This window comes from Mustelus asterias, chromosome 11, assembly GCF_964213995.1.
Source record: "Mustelus asterias chromosome 11, sMusAst1.hap1.1, whole genome shotgun sequence".
Taxonomy (NCBI): Eukaryota; Metazoa; Chordata; class Chondrichthyes; order Carcharhiniformes; family Triakidae; genus Mustelus; species Mustelus asterias.
This window is the reverse complement of record NC_135811.1, coordinates 11,136,843-11,158,577: the sequence shown is the minus strand read 5'-3', so window position 1 is coordinate 11,158,577 and position 21,735 is coordinate 11,136,843. Positions and strand designations below refer to the sequence as shown.

General features: G+C 45.1%; 1 protein-coding gene across 2 annotated transcripts; it reads left to right on the top strand.

The window, feature by feature from the left end:
• Window positions 1-4,066: 4,066 nt before the first annotated feature.
• On the top strand, window positions 4,067-21,155 carry borcs7 (BLOC-1 related complex subunit 7). Of its 2 annotated transcripts, XM_078223125.1 has the most exons (6): window positions 4,094-4,266; window positions 10,173-10,235; window positions 12,416-12,459; window positions 13,995-14,015; window positions 17,160-17,283; window positions 20,049-21,155. In XM_078223125.1, exons 1-5 carry the CDS (start codon window positions 4,135-4,137, stop codon window positions 17,239-17,241), a joined length of 342 nt encoding a protein of 113 aa, XP_078079251.1. In that variant the 5' UTR covers window positions 4,094-4,134; the 3' UTR covers window positions 17,242-17,283; window positions 20,049-21,155. The 2 variants fall into 2 exon arrangements, with proteins under 2 accessions (XP_078079252.1, XP_078079251.1); XM_078223126.1 differs by lacking the exon at window positions 17,160-17,283 and having other exon boundaries at window positions 4,067-4,266.
• Window positions 21,156-21,735: the final 580 nt, after the last annotated feature.

Sequence of the window (21,735 nt, the reverse complement as noted above, 5' to 3'; positions counted from 1 at the left end):
TTGTCTACCTGATACGCTGCAGGAAAGGATGTCCCGAGGCATGGTACATTGGGGAAACCATGCAGACGCTACGACAACGGATGAATGAACACCGCTCGACAATCACCAGGCAAGACTGTTCTCTTCCTGTGCGGGAGCACTTCAGCAGTCACGGGCATTCAGCCTTGGATCTTCAGGTAAGCGTTCTCCAAGGCGGCCTTCACGACACACGACAGCGCAGAGTCGCTGAGCAGAAACTGATAGCCAAGTTCCGCACACATGAGCCCGCTGTTGCGAAGGATGGGCCTAGCCACGCTGCCACGGAATGCTCCAAGTAGTTGGACCGTGCCATACCACCTGTCCCTCGTGGAAACATTAATGCAGAGAGATAGCTGAGACCACAAATCCATCAGGCAGTGGTCTGCACGGAATATCCTAGAAGCCCTGTGGGAACAGGAAATGGTGGATCCTGTCGGATGGTCCCTGAGCAGACTGTCAAAGTCATTTAGCAGAATGCCTCATTGCCAGGACAGATGGAAATTGTGGGGAGCTTGTATGGCCCAGGGAATGGCCTGAGTGTTGGTGTAATGAAGTTTTTTTATTAAACATTTTTCTTTGATTTACTCTGTGAAGTTAGTTCTTTTATTGCTTGCAACTGAAGTATCCTTACTGCCGGATGAACAAGCTGGACGCCAAAAGAGGGTGCATCAAAGCTATCCTGTATTTTGATCAGATAATTTCTCGCTGTGTATCATGCATACACTAATGGGTCTTAAGCTGCCACTTCTGGGCCTGAAAAGTGCCCAGTCTACATCAGGTTACCCTGGAAGGGGAAGGTATCTCAAAAATGTGATCTGGCCTTTTCACACTGCTACTATGCAATACCAACACAAGTGATATTTTCCACTAACAGGATGCTGCTGTCAAGTTAAAAAGATGTTCTGCCGACCACACAAATGGGTAATGTGTAATGTCAATTTCAGTGCTTTCACAGTAACACCATAGCAGTGTCTAACTAACAAGTAAGTCTACTTGTGACAATAATAAATAAACTTTAAACTTTAAAATGCAACTTACATTTGTTGAATGTCCCAATGACCGGTGGATTGTATCAAACTGCACATCCTTTCAGCTGCTTGTAATAGACAGACCATACTTAACCAACCTGTGCTCACAAAACTCCAAACATAATGTCCAAAGTTAGATGTGATTTTGCAATTTGGTTTGATTTGACTTGATTTGATCTGATTTATTGTTGTCACATGTATTAGTGTACAGTGAAAAGTATTGTTTATTGCATGCTATACAGACAAAGCATACCATTCATAGAGAAGGAAAGGAGAGAGTGCAGGATGTAGTGTTACAGTCATAGCTAGGGTGTAGAGAAAGATCAACTTAATGCAAAGTAGGTCCATTCAAAAGTCTGACGGCAGCAGGGAAGAAGCTGTTCTTGAGTCGGCTGGTTCTCGACCTCAGGCTTTTGTACCTTTTTCCCGACGGAAGAAGGTGGAAGAGAGAATGTCCGGGGTGTGTGGGGTCCTTAATTATGCTGGCTGCTTTACCAAGGCAGCGGGAAGTGTAGACAGTGTCAATGGATGGGAGGCTGGTTTGCCTGATGGATTGAGCTGCATTCATGACCTTTTGTAGTTTCTTGCGGTCTTGGGCAGAGCAGGAGCCACACCAAGCTGCGATACAACCAGAAAGAATGCTTTCTATGGTGCATTTGTAAAAATTGGTGAGAGTCGTAGCTGATGTGCCAAATTTCCTTAGTCTTCTGAGAAAGTAGAGGCTTTGGTGGGCTTTCTTAACTATAGTGTTGGCATGGGGAACCAGGACAGGTTGTTGGTGATCTGGACACCTAAAAACTTGAAGCTCTCGACCATTTCTACTTCATCCCCATTGATGTAGACAGGGGCATGTCCTCCACTGCGCTTCCTGAAGTCGATGACAATCTCCTTCGTTTTGTTGACATTGAGGGAGAGATTATTGTCACCGCATCAGTTCACCAGATTCTCTATCTTATTCCTGTACTCTGTCTCGTCATTGTTTGAGGTCCGACCCACTACGGTGGTGTCGTCAGCAAACTTGAAATTCGAGCTGGAGGAGAATCTCTGCCGTGGCCCTGTTGCGGTGGTAGGCAAACTGTAGTGGATCCAGGCAATCCGGGACACCGTAATTGATTCGTGCTATGACTAACCTTTTGAAGCACTTCATAATGATGGATGTCAGAGCCACTGGACGATAATCATTAAGGCATGCTCCTTGGCTTTTCTTTGGTACTAGGATGATTGTCATCTTCTTGAAGCAGATAGGGACCTCAGATTGTTGTAAAGAGAGGTTGAAGATGTCTGGACAGCAATCTGAGTGTGCTAAGAATTACACTAACAACCAATTCAAGGTTAACAGGGAACCGTTGTTCCCTGAATCATTCTCCATGGCAATGTCTGGCATCCCTGTATTGATTCTGATGAGTACAAGATGAAAAGCTTTGATAGCATGACTTCTTTTTCAGTGATATTCAATCTGTGATACCAAGCGACTAAAGTTACAAATCCTGCTTTTAACATAAGATTTTTCTTTAAATTGCATAATATAAAATCTTGCAACGCAGATTCTTAAATCAGCGAAAAAAACAAATAGACTTTATTTGGAAGCTTTTAAAAATAAATTTAAATCCTTGCAATGGTGGTTTTCAAATCTGTAAAATGTAAGTTATTGCTTAGAAAGTTTCCAACGGGCAGAGGTTTATAAATCAGTATTATTGAATTTCTGGGATTGGGGGTGTTGAGCTGGGATTGGGGGCGTTGAGCTGGAATTGGGGGTGTTGAGCTGGGATTGGGGGTGTTGAGCTGGGATTGGAAGTGTTGAGCTGGGATTGTCGGTGTTGAGCTGGAATTGGGGGTGTTGAGCTGGGATTGGGGGTGTTGAGCTGGGATTGGGGTGTTGAGCTGGGATTGGGGTGTTGAGCTGGGATTGGGGGTATTGAGCTGGGATTGGAGGTGTTGAGCTGGGATTGGGGTGTTGAGCTGGGTTTGGGGTGTTGAGCTGGGATTGTGGGTGTTGAGGTGGGATTGGGGGTGTTGAGCTGGGATTGGGGTGTTGAGCTAGGATTGGGGTGTTGAGCTGTAATTGGGGGTTTTGAGCTAAGATTGGGTGTTGAGCTGGGATTTGGGTGTTGAGCTGGGATTGGGGGTGTTGAGCTGGGATTGGGGGTGTTGAGGCGGGATTGGGGGTGTTGAGCTGGGATTCATAGAAATCATAGAAACCCTACAGTACAGAAAGAGGCCATTTGGCCCATCGAGTCTGCACCGACCACAATCCCACCCAGGCCCTTCCCCCATATCCTTACATATTTATCCACTAATCCCTCTAACCTACGCATCTCAGGACACTCAGGGGCAATTTTAGCATGGCCAATCAAACTAACCCGCACATCTTTGGACTCAGTGATTGGGGGTGTTGAGCTGGGATTTGGGTGTTGAGCTGGGATTGGGGGTGTTGAGCTGGGATTGGGGTGTTGAGCTGGGATTGGGGTGTTGAGCTGGGATTGGGGGTGTTGAGTTGGGATTGGGGTGTTGAGTTGGGATTGGGGTGTTGAGCTGAGATTGGGGGTGTTGAGCTGGGATTGGAGGTGTTGAGCTATAATTGGGGGTGTTGAGCTGGGACTGGGGGTGTTGAGCTGGGATTGGGGTGTTGAGCTGGGATCGGGGGTGTTGAGCAAGGATTGGGGTGTTGAGCTGGGATTGGGGTACTGAGCTGGGATTGGGATGTTTAGCTGGGATTTGGGTGTTGAGCTGAGATTGGGGATGTTGAGCTGGGATTGGGGGTGTTGAGCTATAATTGGGGGTGTTGAGCTCGGATTGGGGTGTTGAGCTGGGATTGAGCTGGGATTGGGGTATTGAGCTGGAATTGGGGGTGTTGAGCTGGGATTGGGGTGTTGAGCTGGGATTGGGGTGTTGAGCTGGGATTGGGAGTGTTGAGCTGGGATTGGAGTGTTGAGCTGGAATTGGGGGTGTTGAGCTGGGATTGGGGGTGTTGAGCTGGGATTGGGGTATTGGTGTTGGGTGCAGAGGTTCCGCCAGAGGGCGCGTCTAGCGGGAGGTTCGCCCTCAGCCGCCGCCAGCCCGGCGCAGTTCTGGTCCTGTCCCGGTGAAGATGGCGGCCGCGGAGCCGCAGGCCCGGTACGGACAGTCGGTGAAGGGTTTATTGTCGGAAAAAGTCTCCACCTGCACCACGGATGTGATCGCGCTCACCAAGCAGATCCTGAAAGGATCCCGCAGCTCCGAGGTACCGGGGGCGGGGATTTAAAATTAAAAACCAGCCGACACAAATCCCCCTCCCCTTTAAGGGCCAGGTCCCTTCAACCCAGCTGATCCCTGGGGACAAATACCCTTCTGTTGAAGTCGATAAAGTTCAAACAAAACATGTTGAAACATATCCTTTTGGTTCAGATCAAGCCCAAGATGCCTTATCTTGTCAACTTGGATCTTGTTTCTCTCTCTTGAATTGGATTCAATTGGAATTTGGTTTTTGGATCAAGCAAGGAATGGATTTGGGTTTGTCTGGTCCTCTCTGAGCTTTGTAACTTTAGGATGGAGGTAAAAAATTTAAAATAAAGACTGGCTTCAGCCTCTTTCCCCAGCCCCCCTCATCCCAGGTATCAGGGACTCTCTAATTCCTGTCCTGGATATAAAGCCAACATTCTGGCCCACCCCTAGTAAAAGTTAATCATTGAATCCTTACAGTGCCGAAAGAGGCCGTTCAGCCCATTAACTCTGCTCCGACTCTCCAAAAGAGCATCCCCCCCAGGCCCACCCCTTCACCCTATCCCCCTCCTTCACCCTATCCCCCTAACCCTGTGCATTTACCATGACCAGTGTACCTAAGCTGCACATCTTTGGACTGTGGGAGGAAACTGAGAGAATATGCAAATTCCATTCAGTCACCGAAGGTCAGAATTGAACCCGGGCCCCTAGTGCCGTGAGGCAGCAGTGCTAGCCACCGTGCTGCCCCCGTCCTGAGTTCAAGATCCAGTCCAGAGGCTTTGAACATGATTACCTGGGCTAGCACTATGGCATAGTCTGGAAGGAGTGACTTTCCCAAGCACTTTATTACCAGTGAAGTACTAACTTTGTGAAGTGAAGCACTTGTTGGAAGGTAGGTGAATGTGTTTGCACAGCAAGATCCCACAGATTACAGTGGGATATACGGTCAGGTAGCCTATGTTTTAGTCCTGTTGATGAAGAAGTAGATACAGACCAGGATAGTGGGCACAACCTCCGGCACCCCCCCACCCCCGCCCTTCCATTTGCTGTTCTTTGAATAATGCCCTGGGATCTGTTCCACTCACGAGAGATGCAGAAATGACCTCAGATTAACATTTCAACAGCTTAAATTTATGTGGTACCTTTACCGCAATCAAACATTCCCAAGCCACTTCACATGAGTGTTATAAAGCAACATTAGACGTAGCCACTTGGGCAATATTAGGGTAGGTGGCTGAAAGCTTAGTCAAAAAAAAATGTTGGCTTTAAGGAGATTCTTGAAGAATGAAAAAGAGGTGGAGCGATTTGGGGAAGGAATATTCCAAAGCTTTATCTGATGTTGCGAGCACTGTTTGCTGAGCGTTTACCTCTTGTCGAAATACTCAAGACTGTTTTGTTGCTGCTGAGCGGGATACGCCATGTATTACAGTAATTGGCTAGCTTTATAATATCGTTGTTTAGTGTTCCAAAAATTAAAAAGTGAAACAACCTCCTCAGCAAACTTACTGCTCTTCATGAGGTGTAGATGCTCAAACCTTAAGGACTTCAGCTCTTGTCATGATCTACTCAACTGCAGAATACTGTGCACCAGTATGGTACAGCATATTAGTCTTGTACATACCCTGCTTAATACAAAAATGCATTTCATCTCAGGTACCCTCTGATCAACTCAACTCCCCTGGCTCCTGAGTTTCCTCCGACACTCCAAAGATGTGTAGGTTAGGTGGATTAGCCATGGTAAATGCACAGGGTTACGGGGATAGGGAGGGCCTGGGTAATGATACTCTAAGAGTCAGTACAGACTCGATGGGCCAAATGGCCTCCTTCTGCACTGTAGGGATTCTATGGTAAACATCCCACCACCTTACAATAAGGAGGAAGATTGCAACAAGAAAGCTCCTGGAGAAGGTCTGCATCAACTCAAGCCGGCAACTAAACATGGACCTTACCAATACACCTGCTGCTCGTCTCCCATCATGCCAGCTTGAACAGCTAAGACCACTGTGCCAAGGAATAAGAGCAGAGGCCTTGTGGCAACAGGAATGGAACCAGCACACCACCACTAAAAACTACTTCATCACAGATCTCACAGCTTGTCCACCTGGTTTCAACCTGCCACGCTTATATTGGGCACTCCTCAACTGTTTCCACACTGGCCAAGGCCCTCGTGCAGCAAATCAGCACAAGTGGGACCTTGCATGGAACCCGGACTGCAACTGTGGAGCCCCCCAATCAATGACACACGTCACTGAAGACTGCTCCCTGACAAAATTTAGCAGAGGGCTCGGAGAGGTTCATTTAGCCACCGCGGAAGCTGTTGTCTGGCTTGGTGACTACTGCACAGGCTTAAAAGAAACTCTGAGCTTTATACCCAGTAGTGCAGTTATAGGTTTCTCCTTGAGCTGTAAGGGAGATAGCATTTGGAACTACTGGTATTTAACATTTGTGTCAACGGCAGTGGTGGGAATGATTTGCAGCAATGAATTAAGACCATTAAGTACAAAGCATTTTGGCACAGTGTTAACGTGTATTGATTTACGATTGGGTTTTTTGAATAGATTGTTGATGTCATGCCCTTGTTTTGTATTTTCCTGGATACAGTGAGCTTTCTTTGGAGAATTGCTGTTCTTTGTGCCCTTATCTTGATAGCATAGCCAAGGTAGAGAACTCTCTGTTCGGGAACTGCTGTTTGTGTTTCAAGGCTGTTGCATCCATAATAGTTTAATCGAGCTGAAGAATGCTCTTTCCACTTAAGTTGTTGAACAATATAAATATCCTTTATTTTTGGTTTTCTGCTAGCTACCCTCTGTAGATCTCATCCAGTCATAATTTGCTAAGTGTCAGACTGTGTAGCACTCTCACAAAGAACAATACAGCACAGGAACAGGCCCTTCGGCCCTCCAAGCCTGCACCGATCATGTGTTCCTAACTAGACCATCCACTTGTATCCCTCTCTTCCCAGTCTGTTCATGTGACTATCTAGATAAGTCTTAAATGATCCTAGCGTGTCTGCCTCAACGACCTTGCTTGGTAGTGCATTCCAGACCCCCACCACCCTCTGTGTAAAATACGTCCCCCGCAAATCTGTATTGAACCTTGCCCCCCTTACCTTGAACTTGTGACCCCTTGTGTTTGTCATTTCTGACCTGGGAAAAAGCTTCCAACTGTTCACCCTATCTAGGCCCTTCATAATTGTGTAAACTTCTATTACGTCGCCCCTCAACCTCCGTCTTTCCAGGGAGAACAATCCTAGTTTACTCAATCTCACCTCATAGCTAATACCCTCCATACCAGGCAACATCCTGGTAAACCTTTTCTGCACTCTCTCCAAAGCCTCCACGTCCTTCTGGTAGTGCGGCGACCAGAACTGGACGCAGTATTCCAGATGTGGCCTAACCAACGTTCTATATAACTGCAACATCATATGCCAACTTTTATACTCTATGCCCCGTCCAATAAAGGCAAGCGTGCCATTTGCCTTCTTCACCACCTTTTCCACCAGTGCTGCCACCTTTAAGGATCTGTGGACTTGCACACCCAGATCCCTCTGTGTGTCTATACTCCTGATGGTTCTGCCATTTATTGTATAGCTCCCCCTTGCATTAGATCTACCAAAATGCATCACTTCGCATTTATCTGGATTAAATTCCATCTGCCATTTCTCCGCCCAATTTTCCAGTCTATCTATATCCTGCTGTATTCTCTGACAATGTTCATCACTATCCGCAACTCCAGCAATCTTTGTGTCGTCAGCAAACTTACTAATCAGACCAGCTACATCTTCTTCCAAATCATTTATATATATCACAACAGCAGAGGTCCCAGTACAGAACCCTGTGGAACACCACTAGTCACAGACCTCCAATCAGAAAAAGACCCCTCCACTGCTACCCTCTGTCTTCTATGGCCAAGCCAGTTCTGTACCCATCTAGCTAGTTCATCTTTGATCCTACTTACCTGTTTACCCTTGGTACTGTAGCGAAGTATCTGCCTCCACTGTGTAATGAAATGTTCAGGAGTGGAGTTTGATCTTCTAACCCTGTGGCTCAGAGGTGAGAGTGCAAACCCACTAAGTGTCAGTTCGACTCAGCACTTTCACCTCTGAGCCACAGGGTTAGAAGATCAAACTCCACTCCTGAACTTTTGAGTACACAGTCGAGACAGATGCTTCGCTACAGTACTGAGGGAGTGCTACACAGTCTGCCGCATTTCCTTTCAGATGAGATGGTAAACTGATCATAGAATCATAGAAACCCTACAGTGCAGAAGGAGGCCATTCGGCCCATCGAGTCTGCACCGACCACAATCCCACCCAGGCCCTACCCCCACATATTTACCCGCTAATCCCTCCAACCTACGCATCTCAGGACTCTAAGGGGCAATTTTTAACCTGGCCAATCAACCTAACCCGCACATCTTTGGACTGTGGGAGGAAACCGGAGCACCCGGAGGAAACCCACGCAGACACGAGGAGAATGTGCAAACTCCACACAGACAGTGACCCGAGCCGGGAATCGAACCCAGGACCCTGGAGCTGTGAAGCAGCAGTGCTAACCACTGTGCTACCGTGCCGCCCCACTTAGACAGTCACCCGAGGCCAGAATTGAACCCGTGCTATGTCAGGTGGATGTAAAACTCCTGTGGCATTATTCAAAGGAAAACAAAGTGTCTTGGCCAGCTGTTAGCTGTCAGCCATCACTGAACCAGATTTTCTAGTCACTTATCTTGTTCATCTTTGTGAAATCTTGATGTGGACAACATGGCCACCATGTTTGCCTTCATAATGGTGGTAATTGTACCTCATGTCTTTCATAGCCACTCAATTCCTTTTGGGAGACGTCCTGAAGGTGTGAAAGTTACTTCTCTAAGGGCAACTTTTTTTTTAAGGCAAAATTTTTGATTTGATTTTTATTTGATTTATTATTGTCACATGTATTAGTATACAGTGAAAAGTATTGTTTCTTCCGTGCGATACAGACAAAGCGTACCGTACATTAAGAAGGAAAAGAGAGGGTGCAGAATGTAGTGTTACAGTCATAGCTAGGGTGTAGAGAAAGATCAACTTAGTGCGAGGTAGGTCCGTTCAAAAGTCTGATGGCAGCAGGGAAGTACCAAATCAGTAAGAGTTTGAATTAAAGCATTGTTGGAGAGTTTAAAAGAGTTAGAATTAAGTTTTAGAAGCATAGAACGAGAGTACAAGGTAGAATTAGAAGTTATGCTGATATTAACACTGCAATTAAGTCACTGAAAACCCCCTGGTCACCACGCTCCGGCGCCTGTTCGGGTACACTGAGGGAGAATTTAGCATGGCCTATGCACCTAACCAGCACATCTTTGTATTGTGGGAGGAAACCGGAGCACCCAGAGGAAACCCAAGCAGACACCGGGAGAATGTGCAAACTCCGCGCAGACTGTGACCCAAGCCGGGAATCGAACTCGGGCCCCTGGCGCTGTGAGACAGCAGTGCTAACCACTGTGCCACCGTGCCGCCACCAGTCACCTCACTCCAGTGCCATCTTGGATATATGCCGTGGATGTTGGAATCTGAAACAGAAAATGCTGGAAAATCTCAGCAGTTCTGACAGCATCTGTGGAGAGAGAATAGAGCCAACGTTTTGAGTCTGGATGACCCTTCATAACAGCCAGCTCAAAACATAGGCTCTATTCTTCCTCCACAGATGCTGTAGGACCTGCTGAGGTTTGCCAGCATTTTCTGTTTTTGCAACTTTGTTTTTAGTCGCTCTCTGGCATGAAGCACAGCTCCACTGGGACTCTGTACTTTCAAATCAACATCAGTTAAAGTCACCACAAGTGGAAAGCTGCTGTAATGTTAGTATGCTCACTTGTCAATGCATTTATCTTTGCTGATACAAATTTCCCCAGTGTCCAGTATTTTAGGGAATAAATTATTATTGTTTCCCTTTGCAGCTCCTTGGTCAGGCAGCCCGAAACATGGTGATGCAGGAGGACTCTATACTACACTCTGAGGATGTGAGTACTTCATTTCTGTTAGCACATGCACCAAACCTCCGTGAAATGCTCCTGTAATAACCATGACTATCCTTGCTGTTTGCCCCCCAGCCAGTTCCCACATTACAATCTGACTACGTAATTGTCAGAAACCACAGCAGAAATATGTTTTTTATATATAAATGTTAGCCTGGACTTGCCTCTGAGTCACAGATTTCAGCTTTCTCTCCAGAGACGTGAACACAAAGCCCGGGCTGGCACTCCCAGTGCAGTACTGAGGGAGTGCAGCACAATCAGTCTTTTGGATGAGATTTAAACTGAGGCTCTGCCTGCCTTCTGAATGGCTATACGTGGAAACATGGCACTATTTCGAAGAAGAGGAGCATGGTTCTCTCCCGTGTTCTGAACAATATTTAACCCTCAACCATCTTCCGTAAAATAGATTATCTGATCATTAGCACATCGCTGTTTATGGGAGTTTGCTGAGTGCAACTTGATGGCCAATATTAGAACAGTGACCATACTTCATTGGTTGTAAGGTACTTTGGTACATTCTGATCTGTAATATAAATCAGGAGAGGCGATGGTCTAGTGGTATTATTATCCGACTATTAATCCAGAAACTCAGCTAATGTTCTGGGGACCCGGGTTCAAATCCCACCACGGCAGATGGTGGAATTTGAATTCAATTTAAAAAATCTGGAATTAAGAATCTATTGATGACCATGAAACCACTATTGATTGAACCCATCTGGTTCACTAATGTCCTTTAGGGAAGGAAATCTGCCGTCCTTACCCGGTCTGGCCTACATGTGACTCCAGACCCATAGCAATGTGGTTGACTCTCAACTGCCCCCGGGCAACTAGGGACGGGCAATAAATGCTGGCCCAGCCAGCGACACCCATGTCCCACGAATGAATTAAAAAATAAATAAATCTTCAGATTGCTGCTGTTGAGAATTCACTGATAACTTCAGTAACTTTGGCCACTGATTCACACAGCTGGTTGAGTTAAGCGGATTCATTATGCCTGCTGTATAGAAATTTTCAAACCATCCATTGAAAACCAGACTGGTGACACCATTAGATCCCCACTGTCTAGCCTGATGCGGTCAGTTGTTGGGATGGTGAAGGTGGGATAAAGAATGGTACGAGAGCAGTCAGGTGGCACCTTGCCACCCTCCAGGCCCACATCAGTTTTCAAAGTGGGATCCATAAATTAGTCAGATTTTCGAAGGTTTGCTTGCTATATACTTGCAGTACACTAATGAGAAATTATCATCTGTAAAAGTCCTTTGAGATGTTGTTCACGATCCCCTGACACCGTCCATATTTTTTAAATTAAGTTACGGGATGTGACATTTGCTGGCAAGACCAGCATTTATCGTGCATCCCGAGTTGCCCTTGAGAAGCTAGTGTTGAGCTGCTTTCTTGAACCTCTGCAGTTTCTGAGGTGTAGCTGCACCCACAGCGCCCCTGGAAGTGTGTCGATATTTGTGCACATGTGAAGTGATGCAAGCATTGGTGGATGTAAAATACAAAATAAACCAAAACTTTACCGTGGACCAAAATGGAATATCTTTAATATAGTAGTTTAGAAATTGGACAAGAAATAAAGAACTGCACTAAGGTGGCCCCTTTCATAGCCTCAGGATTTCTCAAATTGCTTTATATCTACCGAAGTACTTTATGAAGCATTGCAATGTGCAGCAGCATGCTAGTGAGCAGGTAATCTGTCTTTAATGATGTTGGGGAAGGGATAAATATTGGCCAGGAAGCTGGGGTATACTCCTTTCCCCTTTCATAAAATAGTACCGGCATTGCAATTTCTTTTTTATTTTATTAGTGTCACAAGTAGGCTTACATTAACACTGCATTGAAGTTACTGTGAAAATCCCCTAGTCGCCGCATTTCGGCGTCTCTTCAAATACACTGAGGCAGAATTTAGCATGGCCAATGCACCTAACTAGCACGTCTTTCGGACTGTGGGAGGAAACCGGAGCACCCGGAGGAAAGCCACACAGACAAGGGGAGAACGTGCAGATTCCCTGCAGACAGTGACCCAAGCCGGGAATCGAACCTAGGTCCTTGGAGCTGTGAGGCAGCCGTGCTAACCACTGTGCCACCGTTGTCGATTGTTGTTCTTTGTTGATCAACTCATGCCTTCACAGTATTAATGTGTTCATCGTTGTTCTCAACAGAGCCTACGTAAAATGTCAATTATAACAACACATTTGCAGTACCAGTAAGTGTCATTCCTTTATTATCTTTCTTTCTCCTATCCAATACTTTACAAATTTCTTTAGTTGTTTCAGTGTCAGGAATCGTGGATCTGAGCTCCATCTGGCAAAAATGTTCAGCGTAATGGTGCCAGACCTTGGGAACTTGCCTGTCTATTGAGAGATTGCAGCGAGTGCTTGACTCGGGAAGGCGGGAACATTGGAGAAAATGTACAAAGCAAATGAGGGAAATTAATCTTTGCAAACGAAATAGAATGTAAAAATGTTAATGGCGATAAGGACTAGAGAAGAGCAAATCATTTAATCTGGATGATATTTAGAAACAGTACATCTATTTTTAACTTTAAGATATGCAGTGTTCCAGCTCTGCCTATCTTCATTCAAGCTGTGCAGCTATTAATATCTAACGTTAGATGCTATATTTGGAGTTTTGCAAACGTGGGCTGGTGGGTACGGCCAGTACTTTCCTTGATGTGCGAGTTGAGAAATCTGCTAATGGGTTCTCTGTCTATCCCAAGCCTACCTTCACTGATCAATATGCACTTTGGGAATTTCTATATATCTAAGAGTAAATGGTAGAACCCTTAGGAGTATTTACAGGCAGAGAGATCTGAGCGTACATGTCCACCGATCACTGAAGGTGGCAACACAGGTGGGTAAGGTCATCAAGAAGGCATACGGCAAGCTTGCCTTCATCGGTTGGGGCATTGAGTATAAAAATTCGCACGTCATGCTGCAGCTGTACAGAACCTTAGTTAGGCCTCATTTAGAATATTGTGTACAATTCTGCTTGCCACACTACCAGAAGGATGTGGATGGTTTGGGGAGGGTACAGAAGAGGTTTACCAGGATGTTGCCTGGTCTGGAGGGTATTAGCTATGGGGAGAGGTTGGATAAACTCGGTTTGTTCTTGCTGGAACGACAGAGGTTGAAGGGTGACCTGATAGAGGTTTACAAGGTTATGAGCGGCACGGGCAGAGTGGATAGTCAGATGCTCTTTCCTAGGGTAGAAAAGTCAAGTACTAGGGAACAGAGGTTTAAGCTGCGTGGGGAAAAGTTTAGAGGAGATGTGCGAGGCAAGTTTTTTTACACAGAGGACAGTGAGTGTCTGGAACGCGCTGCCCGGGGAAGTGGTGGGAGCAGGTACGATAGCGGCATTTAAGGGGCAACGAGACAAATACATGAATAGGATGGGAATGGAAGGATACGGACTCAGTAAGTGCATACGGTTTTAGTTTAGGCAGGGCATCATGATAGGCACAGGCTTGGAGGGCTGAAGGGCCTGTTCCTGCTTGAAGCTGAAATAGGGTGCACCAAAGTTGTCCTGCCGGATAATCCCTTCATCCCTGTGTAATTGACTTCAAATTGGATTATGTCATTTCAAACTTAACACGGGAAAACGGTTCACTGTAAATTAAGTTATGTTCTTCTGAATAATCCAAAGAAAATGCTGCTTTTGGTAAAATACCTTTGATCTGTTTTGTATCTGAAGTGAAATTAAGTTTATTTAATTAACGCTAAGCTTCTTCCTCTTTCACAGACAGGAAGCTATACAGAAAAAGTGAGTATTTGCTATGCAGTCATTTGCATATACCTAACCTACATTTTGATTGAAATATGGTCATCTGTGCTTATCCTGGGCCTAAAGATCTCTCCATCTCTGGTGCATCACCAGGTTTGGGTCAGGTGAATGAGGGATTCAGAGGCAAATGATCCTGTGGCAGGATCCGAGATGGGCGATGTTACAGAGCTTGAAGTAGGCAGTCCTGGTGATGGAGAAAATAAGGGGTTGGAAGCTCAGTTCAAGGACATCAAGGTTCCAAAGAGCCTGGTTCAGCCTCAGCCTGAATGTTGGAAATCTAGATGAAAGACATAAAATGTTGGAGACGTGCAGGTCAGGCAGAATCAGAAGAACAGTGCAGTGACTACCCACCTGTAATAACCAATCTTTGTTCACTTTCCAAATGCTGCCACTGGTGATTTCCAAGCAATATTTTGAAGGAACAGGCTAATCTGTACCAAAAAAACCTCTAATCTCGTTTCAATGTCCGCCCCATACATTTCCACATTCCTTCCTTCCTTGGTGCTGGGGGTTTTTTTCCTCTTTGCTGTAAAGCACTTTGAGATGATTTTCTGTACAATTCCTCTCAACATTGTGTTTGTATTCCTGAAAAGTACAGCTTCTAGTGTGAAATAATGTTAAGCACATTAGATTTTTCCGTTACAACCAATGTTAAAGCTGTACTTACGCTCTGTAGGATCGATCTCATCAGAATAAAGCATTCAACCCTGTAAGTTGAAATACTCTACATTTCTAAATGTCCATATTCATAAATGAAATAACTTGTATATAAAAGATATATGCTAACTCTCTCTACTTACCTCCCACTTGCTATCTCTCCTCTGCCACCCTCCTTCCTGCCACTTTTGATTCCTGATCCTCCCACTCACACTTGTCGCTTCTCTTCCCAATTCTCCCAGTCACTGCTTTCCTCTCCGCCCCTCCCATACCTGCTGTGTAAGGTCTCAAGAGAGAAGTGGCAATAGAGAGTGAGAGACCAAGAAGAGTTTTGAGTGGGATAGTCGGAGAGGGGAGCAGTAAGTGGGAGAGTGGCGGCTAGTTAACTGAGCTGCCAACCCCTTTTTTTTTTTCTCCATCACCAGGGCTGCCTACTTCCAGCTCTGTAACATCGCCCATCTCTGATCCTGTCACGGGTCACTTGCCTCTGAATCCCTCGTTCATCTGACTTGAGCCTGGTGATGCACCAGAGATGGAGAGACCAAGATAGCTGGAGAGAAGCAGTGAGTGGGAGGCGGTTGGTGAGCAGGCCACTACACAAGTGCAGGCTGCATTGTGAATAGTGCTGGTCTGGATATTATTTGGACAAGATTCCTTGAGTTTTTTGCTGTTGCTTCAAGTCCGAGGCCACTCACTTCAAAATGGCGGCAAACAGGGTCATGTGGTACTACTTAGGCCCTGGCACAAAACACCTCTAAAGAGGAAGTCTTGATGCCAATTGTGCATATCCACCGTATCATCACAATATCCAAATGAAATGATGCTGACTGAGGCAGCTTAGAACGGACATTTACTGTACATGAGGGGGAAAATTATAAGTGTTGTTGCAATTGTTGTGATGCTGCATTAAATTCATGTTGAATAACGTAATGCTTTATTACATGTTGTTTAACATTATATACATACGTGTTGATAATCTAGTGTTATGCTAAATGCATGGTAGATTGTCTAATACTGCAGTAAATGTGTAAAGGATGGACTAATATTCCACGCAATGTATGTCAGAGAAGCTGATGCTTGAATTAAAGTGTTGTAAATATAGGGAGAGGTCAGCACAATTTACAAACCAGATCAAAACCTCCTATTCCACTTTCTGGCTCAAGTTATTTTCACATTTCTTTTCAATATAGCAAAATAGCCCTGTACCCTGCAGCTTTGCTTGTACCTCTGCAGGTAAGGTGAGAATGATTGCTCTTGACATCAGGGTATCATTTGACTGGGTGTAGCATCTACAACCCTAGCAAGACTGGAGTCAATGGTATCAGGTGAAACCACCCCCCTGGCCCCCGCTGGTTGGAGTCATACCTGGCACAAAGGAAGATGGCTGTGGTGATTGGAGGTTAAGCATCTCAGTTCTAGGTCATCACGGTTGGAGTCCCTCAGGATAGTGCCCTAGACCCAACCACCTTCAGCTGCTTCATCAATCACCTTTCTCCCATCACAAGGTCGGAAGTGGGAATGTTCATCCATGTTGCACAATGTTCAGAACCATTAGCAACGACTTAGATACTGAAGCAGTCAGTAATGCAGCAAGACCTGGACCATATCCAGGCTTGGACTGACAAGTGGCAAGTAACATTTGTGGCACAAAGGTGCCAGGCAAAGACCACCTCCAACAAGAGAGAATCCATTGACAACGGGGCAGCATGGTGGCACAGTGGTTAACACTGCTGCCTCACTGCGCCAGGGACCCAGGTTCAATTCCCGTCTTGGGTCACTGTCTGTGCGGAGGCTGCACATTCTCCCCGTGTCTGCGTAGGTTTCCTCCGAGTGCTCCGGTTTTCTCCCACAGTCCGAAAGACATGCTGGTTAGGTGGATTGGCCATGCTAAATTCTCCCTCAGTGTACCCGAATGGGCGCTGGAATGGGGAAACTAGGGGATTTTCACAGTAACTTCGTTGCCGTGTTAATGTAAGTCAACTTGTGACACTAATAAATAAACTTGACATTCAATGGCATTACCATCACTGAATTCCCCCACTTTGATTTGATTTATTATTGTCACATATATTAACATACAGTGAAAAGTATTGTTTCTTGCGCTATCAGACAAAGCATACCATTCATAGAGAAAGAAATGAAAGAGTGCAGAATGTAATGTTACTGTCATAGCTAGGGTGTAGAGAAAGATCAACTTAATGCAAGGTAGATCCATTCAAAATCTGATTGCAGCAGGGAAGAAGCTGTTCTTGAGTTGGTTGGTGCATGACCTCAGACTTTTGTATCTTTTTCCCGAAGGAAGAAGGTGGAAGAGAGAATGTCCGAGGGTGTGTGGGGTCCTTAATTATACTGGCTGCTTTGCCGAGGCAGCGGGAAGTGTAGACAGAGTCAATGGATGGGAGGCTGGTTTGCGTGATGGATTGAGCTGCATTCATGACCTTTTGTTTCTTGTGGTTTTGCACACAGCAGACCCATACCAAGCTGTGATACAACCAGAAAGAATGCTTTCTATGGTGCATCTGTAAAAGTTGGTGAGAGTCGTAGCTGACATGCCAAATTTCCTTAGTCTTCTGAAAAAGTAGAGGCGTTGGTGAGTTTCTTAACTATAGTGTCGGCATGGGGAACCAGGACAGGTTGTTGGTGATCTGGACACTTAAATACTTGAAGCTCTCGACCTTTCTACTTTGTGCCCGTTGATGTAGATAGGGGCATGTTCTCCTTTACGCTTCCTGAAGTTGATGACAATCTCCTTCAGTTTGTTGACATTGAGGGAGAGATTATTGTTGCTGCACCAGTTCACCAGATTCTCTATCTCATTCCTGTACTCCGTTTCATCATTGTTTGAGATCCGACCCACTACGGTGGTGTCATCAGCAAACTTGAAAATCAAATTAGAGGGGAATTTGGCCACAGTCATAGGTGTATTAGTAAGGGGTTGAGAACATGGCATTGTGGGGCACCGGTGTTGAGGATGATTGTGGAGGAGGTGTTGTTCCCTATCCTTACTAATTGTGGTCTGTGAGTTAGGAAGTTCAGGATCCAGTCTCAGAGGGAGGAGCCGAGGTCCAGACCACAGAGTTTGGAGATGAGTTTTGTGGGAATAATAGTGTTGAAGGCTGAGCTGTAGTCAATAAATAGGAGTCTGACATAGGTGTCTTCATTATCTAGCTGTTCCAGGGTTGAGTGCAGGGCCAGGGAGATGGCATCTGCTGTGGACCTGTTGCGGCGGTAGGCAAACTGTCGTGGTTCCAGGCAGTCCAGGAGGCTGGAATTGATTCATGCCATGACTAGCCTTTCGAAACACTTCATAATGATGGATGTCAGAGCCATCAACATCCTGGGGATTACCATTGAACAGAAACTGAACTGGAGTAGCCATATAAACACAGTGGCTACAACAGCAGGGTCAGAGGCTAGGAATACTGCAGGAAATAACTCACCTCCTGACCCCCCAATGCCTGTCCACCATTTACAGAGCACAAGTCAGGAGTGTAATTGAATACTCCCCACTTGCCTGGATGAGTGGAGCTCCAACAACACTCAAGAAGCTTGACACTATCCAGAACAAAGCAGCCTGCTTGATTGGCACCCCTTCCACAATCATTCAATCCCTCCCCCACCACTGACGAACAGTGGCAGCCATGTGTGTACCATCTGCAAGATGCATTGCAGGAACTCACCAAGACTCCTCAGGCAGCACATTCCAAACCCACAACCTCTACCATCTAGAAGGACAAAGTGCAGCAGATACTTGGGAACCACCTGGAGGTTCCCCCTCCCAGTCACTCACTACCCTGACTTGGAACTAGATTGCCGTCCCTTCACTGTCACTGGGTCAGAATCCTCGAACCCCCCCCCCTGTCCCAGAATGGGCAATAAATGCTGGTATAGCCACATCCCTTGAATAAAAAATAGATGAGGAAAGAGGGAACCTCTTTTGGTGGCCAACAGATCAAAGCTCCCTTCCTTCCCAGTTGTGCCTGTGTGAGTTAGGTTCTCCCCACAAATATCTTAATTTCTCCCTATGATTTAATTGACCTTTCAAAATTTCTTGATTGCATCGATAGCAGTTGCATAGGATGATAAAAACATATTTGAGTTCCTCACTTTAATACTACCACTGGAGTGGCAGTTTACTGGAGTAGGAGTTGCTGTGGCAACATGTGCTATTACAGGCAGGCTGTAGCTATGGATAGCAAGGGTAGAGGCTTCAACTTTCTTTCCATCTCATGGCTGACCAGGAATCTCTCCCTCTCTTCCCACCTGCCATTGGCGCGTGTTGGAAGGATTCACGGGCTGATGGTTCATCTGTTTGGCCGTGTTATGAAAACAGTGTTCTTGGCTGTCAAGTCCGAGGATGAGGCTCAAACCTGGAACTTGGCTCCGAGGTGAGAAATCCTACTCCCTGCACCACAAAGCATCCAGCTCATTCCTGTGTTACAAGTGCTTTGAAAATCACATGCTTTACATAACATTAACAGCAACAGGTAATCATGCAGCATTTTATGTAGTGAAAAGTCCCAAACTGTTATTGAATAAAATGTTGACATCAAGCCCCATAAGTTATTAGGATGAATGACCAAGAACTTGGTCAAAGGGATAGGTTTTAAAGAACATCTTAAAGGAGTGATGAAGAGGTTTTTGGAGGAAATCCCAGAGCTTGGGGTCTTGGCAGCTGAAGGCACAGCCACCATTGTCGAGTGGTTAAAAGGAGGGATGTGCAAGAGGCCAGATTGGAGAAGCGCGGAATCTTGGAGGGTTGGGGGGCTGGAGATGATTGCAGAGAGAGGGAAGGTTGATGCAGTGGAAAGATAATCTACAATGGAGAGGAGGATGTGCCTTTGAAGGAAATTGATCAAGCAGCATCCAGATGTCTTTTATCTGTGTTCCATGAACTGCGTTAAGACTCTGCTCCTAAATTCAACCTCTGTACAGCAAAGATGCTTCATGGCTTTGAGCCATGGCTGATTAGTTGACATGTTAGACCATCCTTACAGATAGAACAGAATGTGGAAGAACCGATAACTCAGCGATGATATCTAGAGTGAGCCACAGGCTGAAGTAAGTTTTATTTCCTGCCATTTCTGTAAGTGATTTATTGCAATTAAATTCGCGCAGTCAAATGAGAACAAATAAAAGGAATTATCTCTGCCCCCAGGCATCGGAAAGATGGGATATTCAAACATTATCTCAAGATGTGAATTTGTCTCCATCTGAACAACTTATTTCACATATTATCCTGAATTATATAAAATAAAGTCATGAAAGCTAGTGTTATTTGTAAAATCATGAGCACACCAAACCAAGTTAATCATTTTCTTCTTTTTTCTCTCCCCTAATTAAATATTTTGACAGTGTTGAACATTCTACAAACCTTCAGGACCAGCTGAAGCATCTCTTAAAATGAGATGGAAAATGGCATGGTGATGAATCCTGGGGAGGCGAAGCCCTTTGATTCTGAGGGGGAAGGAATATGTTGTCTGTACCACCCAACAAGAAGCATAAACTTCAGCAAACCTTGAATTCCATTCAGCTTTCATGTACAATATTCAGAACCTTTCTTAACTGCGGCTTGGAGCTGTTGTTGATGTACATATAGTGGCTTCAGTTCATTAGGAAGACAGAGTGTACATATTGCCTATTGAAAAGGTGACTTTGTATATATGCAGATTGTTACAATAGCAGCAATATTGACTGCGGTCCTTTACTTTGCTATCATAGCAGGATGGGGTGGGGACATGTTTAAGGGATTCTTGAAGCAGGTCTGCAGTGTTGCTACTACAATGCAGCTTACAGTAGCCATGATGCATGCCGCACTGATAAGAGTTTCTAGTTTTCGATATCTGAATGCAACATTACAGGTGGAGAATTGACGCATTCCAGGACAGCAGTCCGAACCGTTGACACTGCTACAGCTAATACTAAATGCTTCTTACAAGGCTGATGCTGTAATGTCACATTGGCTCATCTGGCAATGTTTAAAATGTAGTGAAAAATTAAAAATCTTATATTTAGTATTTAATTGTACTCTGATGTTAACATTGTAAAACAGGCTTTCAAAGCCTCACAAATTAATGTTGAATAATGCTCACTGTTGCTGTTACAATTGTCTCTTCAATGAAAGTGACATTAACATTTTGTTACATCTGCCAACGTAAGAGATTTATTGCAGGTTTACTTAGTGCTAACTGCTGCCTTAGTCTGTGTTCCTCCATTCTCCAATGTTAATTTGGACCCTTGCCGCACTTGTATATATGCAAACTGTGCCTCATTCTACATACGAGACTTGTCCAGGAGTGAGTACAGCCAAGAAGCAGCAAGTTAACAACATGGGGGTTTCATACTCTACTGTATACCTTCTGGATGATAGGTACATTCATTGTGGTGTTAAAAATGTATATATTGTTTTTTTGTTACAAAGCTAAGTTTAATAACTAAAATAAAGCAAGTGTTTGAAGTGGATACTTTTTATTTTTCGTCTCTTCTTGCTCCTGAATTTCTTTATTATCAGCTGTTTTTAACAGATGTTATTTAATCAAGACCTTTGCTTTCCAACCCTGTTCCGTTAAATTCCTCACTGCTTGTAGCTGGTGCAGTAGTGTTAATTCAGTTTACCTGCTATACTCAGACAGTAAATCCGAAAAGGGCATTCGAAAACCAAACAGTTAATCGCCACTTGGCAACTGCCTCTCCGAGTTGTTTACATTTGCATTCAGAACTTTATAAAATAACCGCACTTTACTGAACAGCTGATTGAAACTGCTTGTAAACTTCACACTGCCTGAAATCAGCAGAGTTTTAAAATTGATAAGTAGAATCATAGAATTCTTTTACTCAGAGGGTGGTGAGTGTCTGGAACGAGCAGCCAGAGGCAGTAGTAGAGGCGGGTACAATTTTGTCTTTTAAAAAGCGTTTAGACATTTACATGGGTACGGTGGGTATAGAGGGATATGGGCCAAACATGGGCAATTGGGACTAGCTTAGTGATAAAAACTGGGCAGCATGGACAAGTTGGGGTGAAGGGCCTGTTTCCATGCTGTAA

What these genes read in the sequence shown, in the direction of transcription:
- borcs7 (XM_078223125.1), top strand. Translation starts at nt 4,135, where the DNA reads ATGGCGGCCGCGGAGCCGCAGGCCCGGTACGGACAGTCGGTGAAGGGT. An exon ending in AAGGATCCCGCAGCTCCGAG is followed by an intron (nt 4,267 to 10,172) that starts GTACCGGGGGCG and finishes TTCCCTTTGCAG; the next exon opens with CTCCTTGGTCAGGCAGCCCG. An exon ending in ACAACACATTTGCAGTACCA is followed by an intron (nt 12,460 to 13,994) that starts GTAAGTGTCATT and finishes CCTCTTTCACAG; the next exon opens with ACAGGAAGCTATACAGAAAA.